The sequence below is a fragment of the Bombus vancouverensis genome, chromosome 6 (assembly GCF_051014615.1).
Source record: "Bombus vancouverensis nearcticus chromosome 6, iyBomVanc1_principal, whole genome shotgun sequence".
NCBI classification, from domain to species: Eukaryota; Metazoa; Arthropoda; class Insecta; order Hymenoptera; family Apidae; genus Bombus; species Bombus vancouverensis.
In genome coordinates, this window is record NC_134916.1 from 15,977,964 (window position 1) to 15,999,239 (window position 21,276).

Here is a 21,276-nt window from a genome sequence, read left to right on the forward strand (position 1 = left end):
AATAGTCTCCAATAAAATCGCTTAATTGATCGCAACAAGTCATGTAAAAAGGAATTACATGTCCTCGATCGACTGAGTCGAACCAACTTCCGTTTCCTGCTCTACTGTTCATTTTTGGTAGCCAGAACATCTCTGTTATTATATCTTTAATCGTACCATCTCGTTTCTTGGACAGCTGTATCAATTTTTGTAAGTCAAAGTCTACAACAATGTCGCAAGTTGAGCTGAAGATGTTCTCGATACATTCAGTGACGGAACGAACATCGATGTTTAAGAATTCAGAAAAGCGTCTTATGAAAGGAATGAGAATTTCGTCTGGAGAGATTAAATGACGGACCAGATGCAGAAGTTGGTCTTCTTCGTGACATATTTTGCGAAACTTGACAGACGTGGTGGATTTAATCGTCATGCCACCATTTTCAACGCGCATATGGATTAGGGCTATTGATAATTGTTCGATCATGATCAGGCGTAAGATTTCTTTGCTGTAGGCCCTGAACACAGTTGTAGACTCCATTATTCTGAAATAATTTCATTATTTAGTTTTAGGTTTAGGTTTTTAGGAACAAACGTTTGAATCTTTGTTTAGCATAATAATACGAACGTTTTAGCGGATATCTTTCAGAAGACCAAGATACTATTTACTTAATTTGATTAAACGCGTTTAAAAGTTCGCGTGATTCTTCGATTGCATATTCAAACTTTTTCACATTCGAAGTATTTCATGTATGCATACGAAAAGAGAAATTATTTTTTCAGATAAAAGCTCGAATCACTCACACTGACGATCACTGAGACGAAACTGGTCAAATTTTTGCAAATTCCGGAATTTTAATACCAGAGTACACGATTGATGTTTATCTTTTCACAATCCATGATTTTCTGTCTGATTCGATTGCTACTATCTAAGAAGGCTGCCTGTTTTTCATAGATCGTTGAAATCTCCGGTATTTATGTGATATTTTCTCAGGATATTTTTTCTCAGGACAAAAAAAAAAAAAAAAAAATATCAAAATAGAAAACTGGCTAATTTTAAAAACTAAGAAATCAACTAAAGAGATAAAGGGGAATTTGACACACAACCGGTACACAGTGGCTACAAAAAGTATTTGCAAACTATTATTATCTTACTCTTATTTTCTAATAAAACCTTTTTTCTATCAGGTTCTGCGTTTCATTTTCATGTTAAAGTATTCAATTTTGCTAATCACGCGAAGTTCATTTAATTAATTAATTAATTAATTAATTAATACGTAAACGCTATAACAATAAATACAATGACGTGCAAATACTTTTTTCTTTTTGTATTTGTTTCTTTACGATAAGGATAATCGAACCCACCTTTTGACGAAGATTGGAATCAACGAAATTCTTGACCACATTGACCGATAAAGCTTGCTTGTTCTCCAACGTATGTATGCCCCAAAATGCAGAGTCTCTTCGAATAACTGCAAATGATATTTGCTTTACGTAAATATCACAAAATTTCAAAATCGGGAAAGTAGAGGAAACGATATGAGTGTCCTCCGAGTTATCACGACGACGACTTCACTGATCTCTGATTTGGTTGGCAAGAGGGTGGAGGTAACATATGAACGTTCGCCAGGAGTACCGCAGGCGCAGAGGCACCCTGTTTTGCTTATCTCATAGTCTACGAGTGGGGGGTTCTAGTTTCTACCTATCGTGTGCGAGATACCACCCCATGCCACATCCCAGTGTTGCATTAGTGTTTAAAGGAGCAACCAGTGGTAGAGGGGGGTTAACACCTGTTATGAAAGAGAAGATGCGCGAGACCGGAAGTGGCCAGCTTTTACTCTATCAAAACAAAAACTGACCATTTCTTCGTATCATGCTTTTCAGATGTTTTCCTTATTCCAGATGTTTGCCTTACGAGCCTTCGTTCTTTCTATGTTTACGTGTTCTTTATAATTTTTCATCTTTCTCTTCTGCTCTTTACGATTTGCTATGATCCTTCGTTGTTTTCGGATAACGCGAACGGCTCCATTTAAAATATACGTTTCAACGTCCTGCCGATGCTGGTACATTACGTTGCCATTACGTGACGGTCCGTATAGTGTAAATTGATGCTTAATCAAACGTAACTTATCTGAAAGTTTCGATTCGTGTTTGAAGATCGTAAATTTCTAGAAATTTTCATGACATTTTCCTTGTTTTTCCAATAAATTCTTCTACGCATCCTTGGTCTCTATTACTTTTCAATAAAGTTAATCGCACCAGCTATGCGATTCAATTTAATTGGTCAGTCGATTTGTCCCCGGACCAGCCAGGAAGGTCCTGGCGCACGTCGATCGAGCGAAAATAATATCAAAGGATGAAAAGGATTGCAATATTGCCGAGGTCGGTGCAACATGTTCCAATTTTGTTTTGTTTATTAGTTCGTATCATTTTTTGTTTATTATATAAAAATGTATTATTATATATAACAATTACGCTATAATAAACAAAAACTGTTTGTTATATAAATATTTACAAAAATTTATTGTACTGTATTATATCAATACATCGTATTTATTTTGCAAATTAAAATCCCGATACTTACTATAGCGTATTGTTGAATTTTATCGGAATTTTTTTCACTGCCTGCTATTTGTTCGAAATTATTTTCAATAAATGTTTGAAAGATCTCCAATCTTAATGATACAGAAAATAGCAGAAACTAATTGATACACAGATCATTTACCGAGATCATCATTGCAATGCGAGTAAAAAGAGAAAATTGAAATGCCCTCCTTCCTTGGTTTATTCGATTATTCGTAATCCAGACGCAGAGCCATGTTTGAAACTCAAAGCCTGTTACAGAAAATACATTGAGAGCTCATTAGAAACTGGTGAAATCCATTTCCATTGAAGTCCGAGAATCTCCTGTCAAAGTATGTTTTTCCATCGCGGTTGAAGTTTGAAAACCTCCCATTAAAATATTAATTATAATCAAACATTCAATTGATTTTTACCAAGAAATAGAAATTACAACTAACGACTTACCTATAGTTATAGTTATAGTATAAGTTAAGCACACGACGTGTACGTAACTAGGAAAGTTCGTTTTACAGGTGACATATACATACTCGAGCGTAGAATAGTTACACACGGTAAACAGAAACACAATTAAGTTGCTTATATTAATTACGTAGAAGAGAAAATTGTATTTCAGTTTTTTCAACTATACGACGTCTGTCCGGAAAGTATCCAATCCGTCGTGGATATATCCTTTTACATCGATATTCCATTATGAAACACAGAGTAAACAGATTCCAAAAACAGTAGCCTGGGTGGGCGCTTTGAAATTGCGTTTCACTGTTCTGAGGTTTCGTTTTCGGGCATAAGTTTACCTTCGCCACGAGATGATTATTCGCTCGTTCGTTAATAGGAATTGAGACTCGATGTAAATAATAAATAGATGGAAATAAATTACCGTTTTATAACGATGATAATTCAAACTATTTTTACGTTGCTTCTGTAATATCGATCGCTTCGATAAAGAATGTGAAATAAAAGATTCGTTTGTTAAAAAGATATTACCGACTTGGAAAAGCGTTAAAAAGTATGAAATAATTCCCACTTTAGTCGTATTTTACTTACACGTATATGCAACAATGGTTAGATTATTTATTTACTTACTAGACAGCGCACTAAATAAAGTGCAATTTTCTCGAAGGTGGTGTAAAATTAAAAATACTACTAACATGTGATCTATATCCATTTCTAGTTGTACGACATCGGTAATTGAGGCGATTGGATCTCAAGTTAATGATAAGCTCGATATGTACACATAATTCCATTGACCTGTACACTATTAATAAGTTAAGCGTGATTTGTATTCGCACCGGTACAAGTGGCGTTAATCAATATAAATGTGTCGCTATTAATTATATCCGCTATTAAATATATTTACGTATTAATCCAATTATAATGATTTTTTAACAAGAAATTTACTTATCGCCGAGTAGTGAATAATAATATGTGACGGATGAAAAGAGAGAGAGAGAGTGCGTTTCGTCCCGGGGACTACTGGTGGACTCATCAGTAAGGCGGAGTCTGGCTAGGTGCGGATTTATATCAATCGCTCGTATATTCGACCGCTAGCGAATTAGACAGACAGACTCGTTGTCGTCGTAGCCCTCTAGTGTTGGCGGTTGGTACCCGCGGCTCGACCTGTCGGCGCCCTATTGATACCGATCCGCCACAAATATTCAGTTGCGCTTGCTGAACTTCGTTAATTCTTTAATGTAAGGAAAACATTCTCTGCTGAAGTGTTAAATCTTAACGTGGGGTTGTACGTATGAAGATTAAATATAACGTTTAATTAGAGTCGTGGTCTTAGTAAATCGTTTATTGTCAAGTGATTGTCATGATTATACAAATTACGTGTAGGATTATACGTATAAATCGTCTTATTTGTATCCAGGAACTCGTTCCAAATTAGTGTACGCGTATAAATTAGTTGACGCAGGACTTTTGATTTCGGGTAATGGACTTTGAGCAGGGTTTATGCTCTTTAAAGACAAGCCTACTTTCTGATGCATTCGCATCGTTCTTGGTCTATTCAATGTTCTCATTACGCCCTTAGATTCAGTGAACGAGTACATCTCTTCGCGTGAAATGTGCATCTGGCTGATAGATGTAGTCTGCAAAAGATGTTACGACATTTAAAAGTTAGACGATAGACTTAGATAGGCCGTTAGAAGTTAGATAGGCTGTGTAGAAATACGAATGTACAATATGTAATAAGGCACTTGTTGTAATAATATTTACCGAATAAAACAAATCTCAACCTAGTTTCTATTTCGTTAATTCCCACGACTTACCATATCCATGAAAGTATTCTTGTTCTCTATACTAAAATCCTCGTGATTCCCGAAGAAGTATATCTTCCTATTAGGACACTGCTTGGGCTGTCTAACCTTGTCCATAGTCAGACTCGCCACGCTCAAAGGCAGCGTATCTGGTCGTTCAGGTTCAAAGACAATGTCGTATCCCTCTTGTCCCACCACTCCCCTTTCATATCCTGCCCTTGACACTTTGACCTCTACTTCACAATATCCCATACTAGAATCCTCCATGGTAACGAACCGATCCTGTCCATTCTCCAGTTCAAAGCCAACGTTAAGCTGACCAACGATCACTCTTATCATATCCAGGCTCCACCTAGAAATATTTCTCGGCACCACTAAATTCTCTATCCCCTTTGAATTGAATCTAATCTCGAATGGTTCTTCGTTGATGAATCTGTCGTTGACTGGAACGAAATTTTTCGAATTCGAGCATCTATCGTCGTTTGGATCGGGTCTGATGATCTTTCCATTCGTAAAACGGCAACTTAGGGTGTCACTGCCTTTCGGACGACACTTCAGTTCTGACGCGATCATCGAGCAGAAATTGTCCTTCTCGTGGACGATATTGGCCAAAGACATGTTCACCAGCACGTCGTAAGTACATTCTGCACCGTATCGTTGCCAATCGCTGTTCTCGTAAGCGTTGTCGTAGACGGCCACGTGTGCCGCTGCAATGACAAGGAGCCTGTTAAACTAGTTAAAATAGATCGCACGTCCCAGCAGATAGGATGCATTTTACTCTATCTGCCTGTACCACGCCGCGTTTACGGTCATTATATCGTGCAGGTATTAATCGATGCTCGCCGGCAACACCCTAGATACAGTCGCGATTATTAATCGCTATGCCAATCATACCTATATATACTAACCCTGTCACACTGTAGTTTACTCGGAATTTGGTGATACTGGTTCCGCATATTCCAATTACCAAGAAATTTTATTGCAGTGGAGTTAGTTCGTCAAATATTTGTATATTATTTGTGCTTCTGCTATTAGCTACGTTAACTATGTTATTGATTAAATATATTACGCACCGTGTTATCAAGCAATTTCCATAAAAAAAAGTGCAAGAGACGTTAATTTCGATGAGAAGATTAAAAAGATTTTCATCTAAATCGCTTTATTTGTCTATTTAGACTTATCTCCTCTATTTAGTACTTTCTTTAGAAACCCTTTGTTCTTGCCATCATGTAAAATCGATAACAAGAAGCTTTAAAAAAAAAGACATTTAACATAATGCTAAAATTGAAAATTCCTAGAAAACTTGTCTTTAATGTATAAAATATATAATACATTTATCTATTGTACTATATATAAATATGTAAAACCTTAAGTTTTTGGCAATTTTTTTTAATTTAATTTCATTCAATTTAATTTAATTAAGAGGAATTAAATTCGTGGGATTTATGTGGTATTGTGCAAAGGGCAGAAAAATGACACGAGATTCATTCCTTTAACAGGAAGATATTACGCGAAATATTAATTTAGGTCCAGAATAAGAGGGAGGGATAAGTAAGTTTGCAGTCCCGGGCTCTATGCTTTAAGAGCACCTCGATTTCAATATTAAATTTTTAAGCTAAATTTTGTAAAAGCTACAAATTATATGATCAATTCGAATCTCACAGATATTTTTCCAAATGTATATGTATACAGTTTACAGACTGTTTTTAACAGCATCAATTGTCAACTGTGAAACTGAAACATACGTACGGGTGAACTATGAAAACCACTAATTTTGACGATATTGATCAGAAATGTGCTTCGTATAATTTTATACGATATTAAAGAATTGTCATGACAGCCTTTTTAATATGCTGTCGTTGCTATTAAATTGTTGTAAGTAACTTGTAATCTTTTCGGGGTAGCCTACAGCCTCCTCCCGAAACCATAGTCCGATGCTGGCGATGCTTGAACGAGAAAATTATTATGTTAATTTTTTTAAAAATTACAGTTTTGCAGTCGGTGCGGAATCGAATACAAAATTAACAGTGACATAATGAACAAGTCACTTGTTATTCTTTTCTAATATATAGCAAATTTTCCACCATCGCGATAACCCCCAACCCCCCGTAGTTTTTATTTCTTTATAAATAATCGTAGAACAGACAGGCTGGTAGAAATTTAATTATTATGAAATAAGTATCATTGGGTAACAATGGGTTAGTAGCATAAAGGACAGTATCGATGCCTGCATTCTATAGATTTTGTAGGTTTCACTGAAACAGCATACAAGTGCAGGGTATTACGCATTGTTTCGTATAATAAATATTTTCCTGGGTATTTCCGAACTATTCATCAAATTGTATCATATTTTCGGGGGTATTTCATCAAAGGATCGCCTGGTCCATTGATTTGGTACCGAACGTACCGCGATTTTTGACAATTTATTCGTCTTTAACAATTTATTGTGATGTCCATAGAGACCGTGCTAGAATGGGATTGAGCCATTTTATAGAGAAAAAATCGAGGAATACGATAGTAACTTTCTCGGATTTTTAAGAACGCGACCTTCAGGTGAAATTTGCAAAATAGAAATATGTTTCCATCTTTCGATATCGCAAAAATCATTCTTCAACGCGATTAAAATTTCTTGTATTATCGATACGGCAGGCAGTTCCCGGGATAAAAATTCAAACGTACAACCCATTTTCACGAAAATGAGGAAAAATCGCAAAATTGAGACATTTTTCAAACAATTTCGAAACAAGTGGAATGGCGAGTTAACCCCTCGCTCCTCTGACTTCGCGTGAACCACTTGGTATCTCATTATCTCATTTCGAATAAATCTCATTTTTAACATATTTCGTTCTGAAGAAAACTCGAGACATCGAGGGAAAAGAAGTGATCGATATAGCGTAGAATGACACTACGATTAAAATTGATTCAAATTGATTAATTCCGAAACACTGTCGCAGTGGGCTAGAAACTACACAATTACAAAACCACGAACAAATGGCTAAAATTTTAAATTTCATCGAAATGTTCTACAAATTGGTAATTAAGGGGTTTTCAGGTCGCTGACAACGAATGTGACAGAAAAATTACAAATTACCAATGCCAGATTCAGTACTGTGCACAGTGGTTTAGAAATTGTTTTAATAGCTTTCTTTTCAACACAAATCATGTTTTCACGATAGACTTCATTTAACGTTTTCGAAGCAAGCACAAATGTTATTATGTAATGTTAAATGTAAATGTAAAATATAAATAAAAAAAAAAAGAGATTACTTTTAGAAATAGACTTAGACAAGAAACATAGAAAAATATAATTCAAGATTATTATCTGGAACACCTGCGAATTAATTTCCACGTTGTCTAAATAGCGAGATATAGGCAAATTACATGTATATACACTGATTATCTTCATCATCGTCAGAGTCTTCGTCGTCACTTTTAATTATCGCAGATTCGAATAACGATATAACTTCGGATAGAAGTTCAATATCTTCGTCGCTTTAATAACGAAGAAAAAGACGAAAGAAATAAAATTAAAAAATCCTATTTCTCTACTTAAAATAACGATAAAACGAAAATATTATCTTTATATTATATATTATTGCCTTTAATCACTTTCGATAGCGTTATCGTTGTTTATTTAAATTAAGTTCTGCTGTTTCTCGGCCGATACAATCTTCGTAAGCCCATCTATTACATTGTGTACGTACACTTTCCCCAACTATTTTGCAAGGGACCCGCGCCATATTCTTCCCGACAATATACGCGAATTTGCTATTTGATTTGACTTTTTTTATGATTTAATTAAAAGTGTCAAACTTCAACACGTATAACTTTAGAATCAATAGACTGTGACACTCAAAATCGTTGTATTTCGTTTCTATTCACCGATTACCATCGGATTGCTTTAAGTAAAAAAAAGTTTTAAGACAAGTAGCATCCCAAACCAAAGTTCAGCTTCGAATTGTTCTAAATTTTGATCACTATGCTATAATGTACATATACTTATAAATTAATGATGTGTAATTAACGCTATATATAACTGTAAGATACGTAACATTAAAAATTATAATAGGTAATAATAGGTGTAATAAATAGATTACATAGAACTTTTACATTTTAAAAATATATAAAATGAAAGAAAATTTAAGAATACGAGGCATATTTCACCGTGCACATTCGGCAAGATTAATGCCACGGCCCAGAAATATGCCATGAGAAAATCAATATCTAGCGTTTGTAACAACGAATACTAACAACGAGTAAAATTTTCGCTATGAAACTCAACCCTCTTCTTTTAAGTCCCTCTTCAAGTAATTCCTCCGCTTTATGTATGTATTATACAGCTACAAGTGTCTAAAACGATAGAAATTATCATTTATTGGTTAAAATCGGAACAGAGTTAAAAGCTGCAAGAGGCTGCGCTTGAAATTTATATATTCCTCTTAGCAGCGATTTAAACTTTCATACGAAACAGGTCCGATATTTATCGCTATTAAATTTATTAATCATTGTTTTAAAAACATTATCAAAAATTTTAATCGTTATAAATTTTGCACTATTTGTACCTTGAACAAATACTTATGATACAATTAGCATACTGATATACATAAGATAGTAAAATTCAAACCTGTATTTTAATATTCTAGAACAAGCACATACAGCAATTAGCTTTATTTAAAATTTTTGCATCTTGTTTTCAGAACTGTACCCAAGATCACAGAATTATCTGAAATGAATAGTATCTCGGATTTTGGAGCTTTGAAGACTTGTCACATTATGATATAACCATAGTATAAAAAAATGACTTTTGGCCATTTCCTCGCGGTTTCTAGCCCATTGCACTATAAGTAAGTTATTATAATGAAGCGAGATATACACAGAGTGAATCACAAAGTATGATTAGCTTAAATTATTTCGCCGTTAGCGATATACAATCGCTAACGGCGATTAAAGAGATTTAAGATGATCATAATACATTTTTATCGTCTCTTCTTTTCTCTCAGAGTTTCCAAGTTCACGCTTCATTCACTTCAGTTTTTAGATAAACCAATAATTTTTTTAAACCGATCTTTTAGTATATATTAAGACGAATCTAGTAAGTATCGTAAGAAATATATTTTTACTATTAGAATCGAAGAAGTGTTGGAAAAATAACAGTCCACAATTGCTAAACAGCAATTAATTTGCCGTCTACGCAGGTGTATTACAGTTGACAGACACTTTTTTAATACTTTTGCCATTCAGATGGAAAAAAGATATTTGTTACATTTGTCGCATTTTTCTCGATATCTGCTAAAAGATAGTTGTAAAAAAAAGACAGGCTTATCTACAAAAACCTGAATGCGAGCTTAAAAACTCCGAAGAATTAACAAGAGTTAACAAAAAGTCTTGGAATCATGTTATATCTGCCAAAAAAATGTTCGATCGACCCACTGACTATAGGTTGATCTAAGCTAATCACGTGTCGTGGTTCGCACTGTATAGGACGAAATAGATATTTCCCCGAAACCGTTGACAAATTATTTGTATAATCTTCTCGTACTTTTAATGAATTTCGGTAGAGTGGAGAAATCTGGCGGAAGGATTATTCATTGAAAAATATCGACGTTTTTCTCCCCTCTGTTTACATATGTATTGCATATGATATCGGCGGGCGTATCTCCTCACGCACGTGCTTCGAGATCACCCTTTAACGGTTACTTTTAAAGCCGTCGATGGTTGAAACCGTTGGTGCTTTAGCGGACGGTATATCCAATCGATTGAATCCCATGAGCGAATTAATCGGATGTGTAGGCAAATAAATTCGTGAAACAAAGGGAAGAGGTGAACAAACAACAAGTTCGCGATACTCGTGTACCGTAAAACGAGGTGGAATTTCGAGAAATCTAGGTGATTCACGTTCGCACTTTTCGCTTTTCATAATGCAAATATGATATCGGCACTGTAAGGTTTCCGATTTTTGAAAGTTACAATTAACACAAATTTTTTAACACAAATATTTATATTACTAATTAATGCCAGAAGGGTTAAATTTCGTTGCTTTCGACTTTTAAGAATTAAAATATAAAAAAACATCCCTTTAAGTAACCTAATTCAAATTTATTTGAAACCAAAAATATCCCGATCTTCGGATAGTTTGGTGGTATGAGTGACGTATGAGCGACGAGTTTTCATTCATCGAATTATCGGTGAAAAAACGGATCTACGTACGTACGTACCCAGAAAAAATGGTAGAATTATTATCAGCATGTCGAACGGCTTCTACTGAGACGACTGATGCGACCGTGTTCTATCTGTCTCCTCTTTATACGACAGATAACTTGATTCATTGCTGTCTCCTTGAAAACAATTTCATTAACAACCGCTTCCGTGCGGATCGTGGTTCCTGCAGACATCTTCCGTACCGTCTCACACGCCTGATATCATTTTCAATAGTTCCCAGATCGTTCCAGTCTAGACACGCCTTTAAAGATTTTAATGGGCTCCACAATCGTCGTTCTGGGAAACGTTTAAGCCGAATGGAAACAAGGCAACCGGACGAAGGACGCCCTTTTCCATTTCATTTCGTCTCACGTTCATACGCAGTAGATTTGATCGATCATTAGGATTTTTGGAAAGTTTGAAAGTGATCGATCTGACTGTGATTGTATCAGTGATTAGATCTGTTGAATCCTGAACATCGTTTCGTAATCTTTCGTCAGAAAATGTCATTCTCTGATCATACTTCGTAGTCATTCTTCATTTCGATCGAAACTACATCGAGATAATTGGAAGGTAGGTGCTGACCGATCTTCCTGTCGAAAACTGTGATTTTATTAGCCTTAAGTATAGAAATTTGAGTAAAATAGTCACTCAACCTGAAGATTATCTAACTTCAAATTAGATCATTTGAAAATTGCTGTGCACGCGCTAAGGACAATTTGTTGCGCGATGGTTTTATCGTTTACGAAAAGGACATTCGTTTATATGGAAGTACGCGCATCGTACGACGCGACTGCAGAACGACCTTTTTGGTTATTAAAAAAAGAAATTGAACTTTTGATTGATGCGAGCCACAGCGACAAAACTATCGCTAGTGCGCGTTTAACCTTAAAGTCTTTTCATTTCCTTCGAGGTCATATTAAGATCATTTTGATCGGTGGAAGTTTTTGAGAAATTATTTCAAAGTCCCTTCAAAGTCATCATCGATAAAAGTCGCGATAATTTGCGTGGAAATCGGGAGTATTATAATTCTTCTCAGGTTCATCAAATCGGACAATTCCCAATTTTAGATTGGTAAGTTGGTATAGACAGTTTTTTCGGAACTGGAACAACTATTCTTCATCGCGTCACACTGCGCAAATTATTTTATTCGGAGGTTTTTTTCCATTGGGACCATCGTATTGTCATATCGGACCCTGTCATTAGGCGAAAATTGAATTGACCCATTGTCATTCAGCCGACGCGCATTTTTAAGCGCCGATTCGTTTCTCTTCGTTGAATATAGCCTTGAATAATCCCTTCGTTCATTAGACTTTGGTAAAGTCTCAATGTTCAACAGTTACTTACATTTCATCAGACTTACATTTATCTAATTTCACGTAGAAATCATCAATTAAATATTTTTTTTTTATTTATTTGTTGAAATTACAATCAATTCTCGCGTTGAGAATTTTCAGTAATTTTTCTGGCGTGGCGCAGTGACATGGCTGTTTATTTACAATAAGTTAATACTTATTATAGATAGGTATAATTTATAGGTATTATAAGTAAGTGCATATGCTTAATTTGGATAACTAAATGAATCTAGCATCAATTAAATATGGCATCAATTTTTATTTCTCGTTATAACATTTAAATACCATTTAACAAAATGGTTTTATTAAATAATTAACACACCTCGGATTCCTCTAAGCTACTTTCAGCGGTGTCAAGGGGTGGATTTTCCTGACACGTGAAACTATATTATATTTTTGTCAGGATATGCGAAGTCACCTATCTGCTGCTTAAGTGTTTGAAAGATGAAACATGACGGGGCTGCAGTCGATGCGTGTGTAGACAGCGACAACATCATTATTTCATGACCGCAGGCTAGTGAAATGGCGTCTACGTTTTCAGTACGGGTAATACATCCATCCATAGTTACAACGACATTTTTATCTTTAAATAGCTTTGGGAATCTTATAAAATACCTTACCCATTCCACAAATAATTTGCTTATATTATAATACAGCCAGTCTCTTAGCGGAAACTAATTTCTCCTGTTTCTTCGATTCTACTTCGTCCTTGTTGGGATTGTTAGATATCGTTATTGGAAGTAGAAACAGGTATTCGCGATTTTTTGTCTGAACTGGAATATTACAAAGATCGATTTTTGCTTTTTTTACGCTCATAATGTTGAGCATCGAGTTTGTGACGTTTTCTGCACAAAAGTCTCTGTAGGATTCGATGTATTGTGACATATATGCTATATGTGCTATATGTGTCAGCTGTCTGGGCAACGCTTTCGTCTTCTTCTAGCTTACCATACGATGTATCTGATCTTCTGTCGCATTATATTGCTTACAATACGGACGTATTACTAACGCAAACAAATTCGCTGTCGTTAAACGCATCTCTGTCTAATGGCCAAATTCCATTTCCCAGATTCGCTGATAGCATTTCTAACTGATGCAGCTTTGGCATATGCTGCTACAAGTATAGTTTGCTATATTTCGAAGATCTTAGCAACGCTAAGAACGCTGTACGAAGGTGCAAAAATGTATGAGACATCCAAAATATATTAATACTGTATTAAATATATTGTACTGTACTAATATAATAATATTATGATATTAAATAGATCTCTGTCCAATTTTCGTCTTTTAAATTGTATTTATAAAAATAGGAATTTGTAAATGTCCGCGTTCTACTTGTTGCTAATGAAACGCAGATGTACGGTAAGATATAGTTCTTGCTTCCTTTCTTCAAATCAAATCACTTAAAGCAGTCTGCAATTAAAGCAGATCGCGCTTTTAATCTTTGCATTTCCAGTTTCTTCTTGCGTTAATTTATATAATTACTTAAAGCAGAAATGCTTGAGCAATTTCTATTTAAATGAATATTCAATTTACTTTAAATTGACAGTGTTATCGTAAACGAAGTGTTATTCTACGTAAAAATAACAGTGTAATTTTCTATTACAAATTGTTCAAGCGACATTTAAGTGGATATGGATGAATCAATATACGTTATGTTATTATACGCAATACAATATTATTATGCACATTAATCTTATAATAGTTACCTGCTTAAAAGAAAATTCATATGTTTCATTAGAAAAATTTATTAACGAAATTCTTTAAAAAATAATGTATAATCTCATAAAGCAACATAAATGACTTGAGATTTATGTATGTAAACGAAAGATTACTTTATTATTTACAGAGTCACATGACAATACAATTACACACTATTTACAACAATAGTGATAGATGAATTTTATCGTCATTAGACTACATCAATGAAAATGATCAGATATCGACGCAAATCTTAAACTTCCAACGATAAGTCATCTTCCATCGAACTTTCCATCAACCATCTTCCAATAAACATACTAGCTGGTTCAGGATCCTTTACTTCAGGTGGTTCATTCAGTGCGGGTAGGATCGAAACTAATCTCACACTTATGTTTTCGTATAAGGTCGTTACCATTCCTTCAGACACCTTGCTGGTATTTATCACGTTCGTCGTACCAGATATGAACTCGGTGGATGTGATTACTATGTGACTTTCTGACGAACTCTGCAACGAAAGACGTATTTCCATTAGTCATTAGAAGATTTTAAAAAGCTTCTATCAGAATTTCTAAATACCAAATTTAAGTCACTCAGAAACCGATCATTTAAATACCAATTGGCAATTTTTCTAGAAATTACATTGCTTACAATATGAATGAAATTCTCATCTTTAGGGTAATTAGTATTCGACGAAATTGCAGGTTAAATCACTATTTAATTCTCCAGAAACAATTCGATCCTCCCCCCCCCCCCAAAAAATCTCCAATCCAAATCAATATCCAACCAAATACTTCCAAATACTTCCAAATACTCACAACAGTAGACACCACGTCGCTGACTTGTCTGATGCTCTCGGCGCTGCCGAAGAAATACGGCACCTTGTGCGTGCACATATGTAGATTTCTAATCTTCTTAATCTGCACCAACTGTCCATCCTTCAATCCGAATATCGTCTCCAGAACGTAGCCACGATTCACGTGTAAAGCATGACCAATCACATTCCGTTCCACCCAGAACATCGTCACGCACTCTCCCTGCGTGAAGTTCTCCATCAGTTCGACCGTTTGATCGTATTCTCCCAATACACCGACGTTCAACTGTCCCACGATCACCCTGATCATATCCAGCTCTCTTGGCTGTATATTTTCATTCACTACGAGACTATCCAGTCCTTGCTCGGTGAATCTAATCTCAAACTGATCCTGGTTGATCTCGTACGCTTCTTGTCGCGACACCTGGCTGACCGGGACCGCTGGTGTTCCTGGATCGAGGCTTTCAGTCGCGTAACTGTCCGCTTTCGAGTCGCGAAAACGACAACTGAGAATACGGAATCCTTTTGGTTGACATACCAGCTTCGAGGCGACGTTCAGCCGAATACTCATGTAGCTACCTTCCTCGGGAATCGCCGTTGAATTTACTTGAACGTGGAAAGTGTACTCTGGCCCGTACTTCCATGGAGTATCAATGGTGACACGTGCGGCTGGAAAACGTGTCAGCGTGATCAGAGTTGCGTCTAGATGACCAGCTACTAAATGCGTCGCGTCTCATGACAAGCTTGTGTCACGCAGAGAAGCTACACACCGATCTGTTTCATTGAAACTTATTCTTTGGTTTTTGCAGAATTAAATATTTATTTAATACCTGGTAATTCTAGTATAGTTTAAGTAAATATTCATAAATATTCGTATAACTGGTCATTTCAGCACGTAGGTAGAAACTTGTAGGAGTTTATGAGAGTTAGTATATTTGTTAGTGAGAGTTATTTAGTTATTGAGAGTTAGTGGCATATTTCTTAGAATTATAGTTCGTTGGAATACATATCCACGCCCTGGTACTATAATAAAACGCCTGGCTATGCATATTTTCCAAATTACCGTAAAAATATAAAATATCTGAAAAATATCTCATAGACTCCATCTCACCAGTTACAGACGTATAGCGCGATTTTGCATGCTGGTGCGAAAATTAAAGAGGTTTTAAGACACGGAAATGATTAAACTTAGTTTCTGCGTGGCACATTTCTGGGATGATCCGGCGTGAACACGATATGTCGCGGATTTCTATCTCGTGGGATCTACCCACGAGCACACGTGAACGTGAATTGAATGATTGGACCGGCTTGAATAGAACCGATTAGAGACGGTCCAGTGTTATCTTTCGCATCACGCGGCTATACTTCATGCTCGCCGCTCTTTGTACTTTGGATTTTCTGCCCGAGCCGAGTAATACAGCCACTACTTGCCGATCGATAGCGATTAAACGAAATTATAACAGATAGACGGAGAGATAATAATTGTTTCCTTTTTAACGAAGATTCGATTAAGAGATATAGATGCGCGAACGAAGAAAGATACACGAGGATGATCGATCGAAGATGATGAGAAGATACACGTGTACGAGCGCCATCGTTGTCTGTGGCATGGCTTACCTAAGAAAAATGGCACCACGTTCAGCACTACGTTCATGGTGATACCGTGCAACGTTCAACTACTTTAGTGGAGTAAAGCGATGTTGGGGCCGCTCTTATACCGTGGCTAAACTGCACTACTGACCTCTTCTTACGATTAGCAAGCTCCAATTTACCGAAGCCGGCTCTCTCTTTCCAGTTGGAAAATAAAGCGTGTAGAGGTATATGTGCACAGCCGGCGATAGAGTTTAGAGAATTGATACAGTAGTTCCAATCGGGGCCATGAAGGGACCCTCCCGCAACCTGTTAACACGCCATTTCGAAACTAGCCGAGCAATTACTTTACATGTCAACGACCGTCTATGTTCCCGTCGTTCTTCAATCGATCGCTCATACGTAAATTTTCTTAGATGTTTCTCTATCTCTGATACCGATGTTCCGGCTTTCTCGATTTCTGACAGAGCTGTTCCACGCTTTCGCATTTTTAACAGCATTTACCTTTTCAATAGCATTTAAAAAGACAGGTTTATAGTATTTCTTACGAATATCTGTTCGAAGAAATCGTATAGCGAAGAAACGCTTCGATCCTTTACGACAAGTCAACGACTGAACAAATTTCATACGAAACGATATAAACGATTTATTTAGATGAAACATTTCTTAAAACTGAAATTACAGAGGTTTGAGATTTCAATGAATCGATCGTTCGCAAAATTCACGTTGATCGATACGAAATTTGTTATCTTGTTAGCTTGAAACCTAATCCTAACCTGGGAATCATTGAAACGTACGATTTTTATTTTCTTTTCTGTTTTAAGCTACATCGGTCGGGCAATGAATTCTTGTTTTTCTAAGAATTTATCCTTGTTTAATAATAAAATAAGCCATTTGTTTGTCAAAAATTCAACATTAATCGCATATTTACGCAACGAAATTAGAAAATTAATAAGAAGTGGAGTTTATCAGTTTGGCGTCTGAGAAGTTACGTGTTTTTATTCAAAATTGTGCAAAGGTACGAATTACGTAGAACACGCTAGAAGCATGAAAGAGCTTGTTAATTACCCTATAAACGTGTACAGGGCCAAATAATTATTGAGCGTATTAGTTGAGTGGTTGAAATTTGATGATTCTTAGGGTTTCAACAGTTTGCCACACTTCGATGGATTCATATATCGGTTTACGGTTTGCGTGAGCGTCGGTTTATTCGCTGATAAACAAGTAGCAAAAACAATGAGAAAAATAAATAAATAAGTTTATATGAATGTTAGCTAATACTGTATTATTTTATTAGAAATCGATTCTTTTTTACTATTCTAAACTTTCAAAAAACCAAGATAAAACCATAAACAACGCACAATGTTCGAATGAAATGCCCCAAAGTTTCTTCAAAAAAGAAAAAAGAAAAAAAAAATTCTCTTTGAAGAAATTTACAATTGACATTTCGCTTGGAGTATAAACATTTCTCCAGAAAAAGATGAATATTCCTTTTGCAAAACTGAACCTCTGCTGTAACATTATATGATACATCGTAGGATACAATATATTCTGTCGATACAATATGAAATCATCACGTACCAGTTTCTTTTTGGATAGTAGAAGAGCCACGTTATACGTGCGTCTAATCTCAAACACACCTCAAAGTTCAAATACACCTTGTTTGCGACCTCAGGGCTCATCGTGTGATCGGCTAATCAAATAAACTGAAACTCTCCCCTGTTCGTTCAATCGTCCACGTTGTTCTGTGAAAGCTCGTAACAGACGAAACACTTGGCCATGCTCGAATTCTCTAGTTTCTCCACCTTCTGCACTGATCTTATTCTCACTTATTATGTCTGTTCACATTATAATGATCCATCTTCTCTTCGAATAAGTATTCTTTGATTCCCCTGTCGTAAAACTCCAACTCGAAAGTCTCGTTTTCGAAATCACATTTTTGATAAGTTGCGTCTTTAAATGAAACGACAGCACCCACTTTGAATCCAGTTTGACGAGAATTTGGTAATTTTGGCGTCTTCGTAGCGACATTGTAGCCTATGGGGTTCCTTAGATCGACATTTTAGCGTAGTCGATATACTTAACCCCATATATTCCCCTTGGTCGGTGTATGGTGGCGTGAAATTTGAAATGGTGCGAATCGTAGCCTCTCGTCGCTTGGTACGCGAACACCTGCAAAACAGATATAATAAAACAGATAAAAAATTGAACTGTCACGTTAAACGATGGAATACAGAGCAAATACAATACAGGAAAAAATAGCAAATGAAATACAGGAAATGTACGAATACAAAGGAAATATTAGAGTAGAATTAGAGGCGTTAGGTTGCAATTACAAAGATTGGTTAATAATAACAATAGAATTATTTACGAATAAAAATCGAATTGGAATTGAAATATAAAGATTTGGACATGAAATGTAGAGGTAAGAGTTATTAGATTAGAATTAAAAACGTTAGATCGTAATTATGAGAATCGGTTATGAATAATGGATTTATCTCGAGCGATAGAGAATCGAATCGTTAGCATAGAAATATAGAAATTAGAAAACGTGATAAATGATGGAATACAAAGGTTACAGGATACAATACTAGACTATATCGGGTCATTGGATTATGAGAATCGATTAGAAACGATAAATTTATATCGAATATCGTCAGAATTCGAACGTTAAGATCAGAAAATGGAAATACATTCAATGACGGTATACAGGGGTCAGCGGATGAGATATCGCGAGCGATGGAACCGAAATTGGAGGTACTGGGTTAAAAATTAGGTCGCACGGTCCTCGAGGGGCGCGAAGAAATTTGACATAATCGACGAATCGAACGGGGAGAGTTTCGATGTCAACGGTGTTAACGTATCGTTGCAACTGGCTTGACCCGTCCTTCGTGAACCATTGACGATACCAACGATAACCGGTCACGAGTATAATAACAACATGCAATCGAGGGACCTAACTGACCTAGGAGAAGCGGCACTAGAATAAAGTTGCCGTGTGGTCAGTGTCGTTGTTCGGTTTCAAACGGAGTTCTCCTCCCTTCGTAGAGAGACCAGGCTTTTATACGCTTTGCCATGAAATAGGCGCTGTTTATACGCTTCCATAGAGAGAACAAGAAATTTGTTCGAACGAATTACCATTTTATCGCCGATCTCTTCAAGTTCTGAAGCGATCGCTGCCTCCCGATTATGTCGTACTTACAGAAAGAACATGATATAATACGTCCATTTTATCAATTTCTTATACTTCGCGTCGCTTTTAACTCATTAAAGACTAACGTTACTGTTTGTTCGACCAATTGCGGGGAGACGTAATCGCGAGGAGAGACGTCAACGGGGGTCGTAAATCCCCGTTACGATTATAACAATCGACACCGCGAGTTGATCGATCCCCTGATTTCCGTTGAGATAATAGGGGTGATTGAGGTTGTATAACCCTGTGATTCACAGAATTATAAATTATATGTTTCCAGCACTTAGATTACACTGACGTAGAGAAATAAGTAATTAACAACTTGTCGCACGAAGCTAAGATAGATATGTGCGTTAGAGCAGGGCTCTTATAATTAGATTTAGTGTATTAGTGGACGGAGCACTATAAGATATTTAAGAGACGAAGTGTATGCTCGACAATACCGAGACCGACTCTCGCGTTATGCTTAGACTGCCCCGCTGGGCATTAGCGTATACTTAGTAGTTGACTTTTCCAACGATGTAGAAGAAGTGAAGTTGAGTGACGATGCTGTGTCGGAGGAAAGCTAAGGATGGGTGTGTCTAGCGCACGGGACCATCGGATTTGTTGGTGCCGATGTTAGTTAAGAGAGTGAGGGAAACAGGTTTCGCCGTTAATTGGTTAACCGAAGGGTCCTAACCGCCCTCAAGAGAAAGTGGTTAGTGGGAGGAAAGTTGCAGCGCACGTGAGAAAACTAACTTTCCCTTGTCCCGCCGTGGTAGACAATAGTCTTTAGAAATTCTTCGGACACAGATGTTTGTTTGTTTTGAAGGACCTTAGCAGGCAAGTGACTCGGGTTTATGACGGGTGCTTAAGGATATTGAGGGTACGCCGTACGGAAAAGCGGACATCTGGTGTCCGTCTGGCCCGCGGTGTGTGACCTGGGCCAGGCAGAGAGGCCCGGCGTAACAGTTACGTTAACGCGATTTTATTCGCAATACAAATATCATTTGTAATATTTTTCAGTAAATTTAGACTATTAAATTGTATCGAAACCACATTCTGACGATGAAATGGAATGTCGCGAATTTACTCGATGATTTTCTATTATTATTTCTTACTTCATCTAGATGCTACAATCTTACGAAACTTGGAGAAAGGCGATATAGTATTGATCGACAGCGTGGTGAATTTAGAAATTGATATTCTATTAAAACGTGATCATACTCCTATCGTATTTTTCTCGTGCGGTCTTCAAATATATTTGATCTGTCCGCGAATAAAAATATACAAACTTTGTAAAGAGACCTAACTTTTTGCTTGGAGAATCTGATATACGTAGAATCAATAGAGAAAGTTATAATTAAACAAAATTAAACTGATATTTAATGAAGCATGTTAATTGTTGGATAAACGTATTGTTACGTCGCGTAACCCTCTACCTAGCCCAGGCCACACACCGCGGGCAATATGGCAACCAGATTTTTTTTTTTTTATTTATTTGTTGAAATTACAATCAATTCTCGCGTTGAGAATTTTCAGTAATTTTTCTGGCGTGGCGCAGTGACATGGCTGTTTATTTACAATAAGTTAATACTTATTATAGATAGGTATAATTTATAAGTATTATAAGTA

General features: G+C 36.3%; 2 protein-coding genes across 3 annotated transcripts; both read right to left on the reverse strand.

Annotated features, from left to right (window-relative positions):
* Nucleotides 1–4,336: 4,336 nt before the first annotated feature.
* On the reverse strand, nucleotides 4,337–11,156 carry LOC117157646 (vitellogenin). The gene is made up of 3 exons (XM_033335844.2): nucleotides 11,030–11,156; nucleotides 4,827–5,521; nucleotides 4,337–4,646 (listed from the first exon to the last, which is right to left on the reverse strand). The coding sequence occupies exons 1-3, from the start codon at nucleotides 11,058–11,060 to the stop codon at nucleotides 4,413–4,415; spliced, it is 960 nt and encodes a 319-aa protein (XP_033191735.2). The 5' UTR covers nucleotides 11,061–11,156; the 3' UTR covers nucleotides 4,337–4,412.
* Nucleotides 11,157–14,177: 3,021 nt separating this feature from the next.
* On the reverse strand, nucleotides 14,178–20,158 carry LOC117157644 (vitellogenin). 2 transcript variants are annotated; one of them, XM_076619639.1, is made up of 5 exons: nucleotides 20,106–20,158; nucleotides 18,051–18,641; nucleotides 16,497–16,778; nucleotides 14,884–15,548; nucleotides 14,178–14,573 (listed from the first exon to the last, which is right to left on the reverse strand). In XM_076619639.1, exons 3-5 carry the CDS (start codon nucleotides 16,531–16,533, stop codon nucleotides 14,322–14,324), a joined length of 954 nt encoding a protein of 317 aa, XP_076475754.1. In that variant the 5' UTR covers nucleotides 16,534–16,778; nucleotides 18,051–18,641; nucleotides 20,106–20,158; the 3' UTR covers nucleotides 14,178–14,321. The 2 variants fall into 2 exon arrangements, with proteins under 2 accessions (XP_076475754.1, XP_033191734.1); XM_033335843.2 differs by lacking the exon at nucleotides 20,106–20,158 and adding an exon at nucleotides 19,435–19,997.
* Nucleotides 20,159–21,276: the final 1,118 nt, after the last annotated feature.

Excerpts from the sequence above, each read along its gene's own strand:
- LOC117157646 (XM_033335844.2), bottom strand. The coding sequence starts at position 11,060 with ATGCTGATAATAATTCTACCATTTTTTCTGG. Across the intron at positions 5,522-11,029 it reads AATTCTACCATTTTTTCTGG|CGGCACACGTGGCCGTCTAC; the intron begins GTACGTACGTAC and ends TTGTCATTGCAG. Across the intron at positions 4,647-4,826 it reads AGAATACTTTCATGGATATG|ACTACATCTATCAGCCAGAT; the intron begins GTAAGTCGTGGG and ends CATCTTTTGCAG.
- LOC117157644 (XM_076619639.1), bottom strand. The coding sequence starts at position 16,533 with ATGAACGTAGTGCTGAACGTGGTGCCATTTTTCTTAG. Across the intron at positions 15,549-16,496 it reads CGTGGTGCCATTTTTCTTAG|CCGCACGTGTCACCATTGAT; the intron begins GTAAGCCATGCC and ends CACGTTTTCCAG. Across the intron at positions 14,574-14,883 it reads GCGACGTGGTGTCTACTGTT|AGTTCGTCAGAAAGTCACAT; the intron begins GTGAGTATTTGG and ends CTTTCGTTGCAG.